General features: G+C 36.4%; 1 protein-coding gene across 1 annotated transcript in view; it reads right to left on the bottom strand.

The window, feature by feature from the left end:
• LOC107729835 (overexpressed in colon carcinoma 1 protein homolog) overlaps nucleotides 1–595 on the bottom strand; it is an 8,774-nt gene extending 8,179 nt beyond the window's left edge. Inside the window, exon 1 of the mRNA XM_016540541.1 lies at nucleotides 416–595. Coding sequence (XP_016396027.1) covers nucleotides 416–455 — 40 coding nt within the window. The 5' untranslated portion in view covers nucleotides 456–595. The remainder of the gene's footprint in view (nucleotides 1–415) is intronic.
• Nucleotides 596–1,619: the final 1,024 nt, after the last annotated feature.

Here is a 1,619-nt window from a genome sequence, read left to right as displayed (position 1 = left end):
GTGTGTGTGTGTGTGTGTGTGTGTGTGTGTGTGTGTGAGTGTACCCATGTGAGATGACTCATACTAAAGCGCTGTTCAGATTGCCGTCTAACTCTGCTGATTTCTGAAGAATGACTGAGGACAGAACGTTCACACACACACACACACACACACACACACACACGCTCATCCACCAGGACGGGGTTGAGTGAATCTAGATGTGTGAATGATTCAGTCCTGACAGACACTCAGAACTCCCATTCACAACATGAGAGCATCTGGCCAGCAGCCAGTGGTTAGTGGAGGAGAGAAAGATGACTGGATGGCTAAACTCACATGAGCAGACATGGGCTTGTTTACAGAGCCCACACACAGCAACAAAGAGACTCACACACTTGTGCACACAGACGTAAAGGTAGAAAAGCAGCACACTTACCTGCAGCTGTGCTGGCAGAAGTGGAATTCCCACAGCCCATGCTTTAAACTTTGCCAAAGTCAATCAAAGAGATGGAAAGAGGAGAGATAGACTGAGGGGGAGTGACAAGGGGGAAAGAGTCCGAGATTACTGGAATTGGTCGGGAGAAGGATGAATGGAGGGATGAGGAGAGAGTGAGGATGAGGGAAGTGCAGTCTGATGGCGGAGTCTGAATGTGTCTAGGCTGCTATACTAGGGCAATAGAATATACGGTCTGTACAGTAGAAAAACCATTACGCCTATGGAGTCCCCACAAGGATAGCTGACCAAACTGTGTGTGTGTGTGTGTGTGTGTGTGTGTTGGGAAGAGGGCTGATAACACTGCTGGAAAGGCAAAGCTAATTACAAGAATAAAAATACAATGTGTGCAATTTCACATTCTCTTTAGATTAGTGGTTCTTAACCAGAGGTCAAAGCAAACTTGCAAAAAAAATAATTAATTATAACAAATGATAGTTAATATATGAACATTAATAATAACAATAATAATAATAATGTTTTTTTAATAATTATAAGACATTTTCACCACTTTTTTTTGCATTTTGCATATTAATAAATACATTGACATATATAGTATATTAATATGTAATAAATATAAGAACAATAATAATTTTGCAGCACAAATGTATTATTATTAATTTAACAATTAAAATGATAAAACCAACATATAGTCCAAAATGTAAACTAACATTTTGTATGCTTTGCAATTTGCATATTTATACCATTTCTAATAATAAATATTAACATATCTAGTATAATCACCATCATCAGCATATATAAATTATAAAATATTAATAATATGTTGCTAATATATTATTAATAATCATATATAATAATATATATTATAATAGACATATCTTTAATTTAAGTTTGTATTATAATTTACAAAGGTTGAGATCTGCAGATAAACAACACAATAATTACAGTGATGTATACTAGACAGAAGTATGTTGCATGTGAAAATGGTAGAATGACAGATATAGATGGATTGTAGCTTATTAGGAGCAGCATTCAGCATCACACAGTAAATGTCTCAGTGCTCTCAGCCTTTTGCCAGTTGTTTTAGCAGGCAGGTGAGGACATTGACTAATTTAAATGCTGCTCTGGGTGGAAATGGGTCTCTGAATCGTGTACAACATAGAACAAAAAAAAAAAAAAAAAACCC

The sequence above is a fragment of the Sinocyclocheilus rhinocerous genome, unplaced genomic scaffold (assembly GCF_001515625.1).
Source record: "Sinocyclocheilus rhinocerous isolate Xijiao unplaced genomic scaffold, SAMN03320098_v1.1 scaffold848, whole genome shotgun sequence".
In the NCBI taxonomy this organism is placed as follows: Eukaryota; Metazoa; Chordata; class Actinopteri; order Cypriniformes; family Cyprinidae; genus Sinocyclocheilus; species Sinocyclocheilus rhinocerous.
The sequence above is the reverse complement of the archived record's forward strand: the minus strand, read 5'-3'. Positions and strand labels throughout refer to the sequence as shown.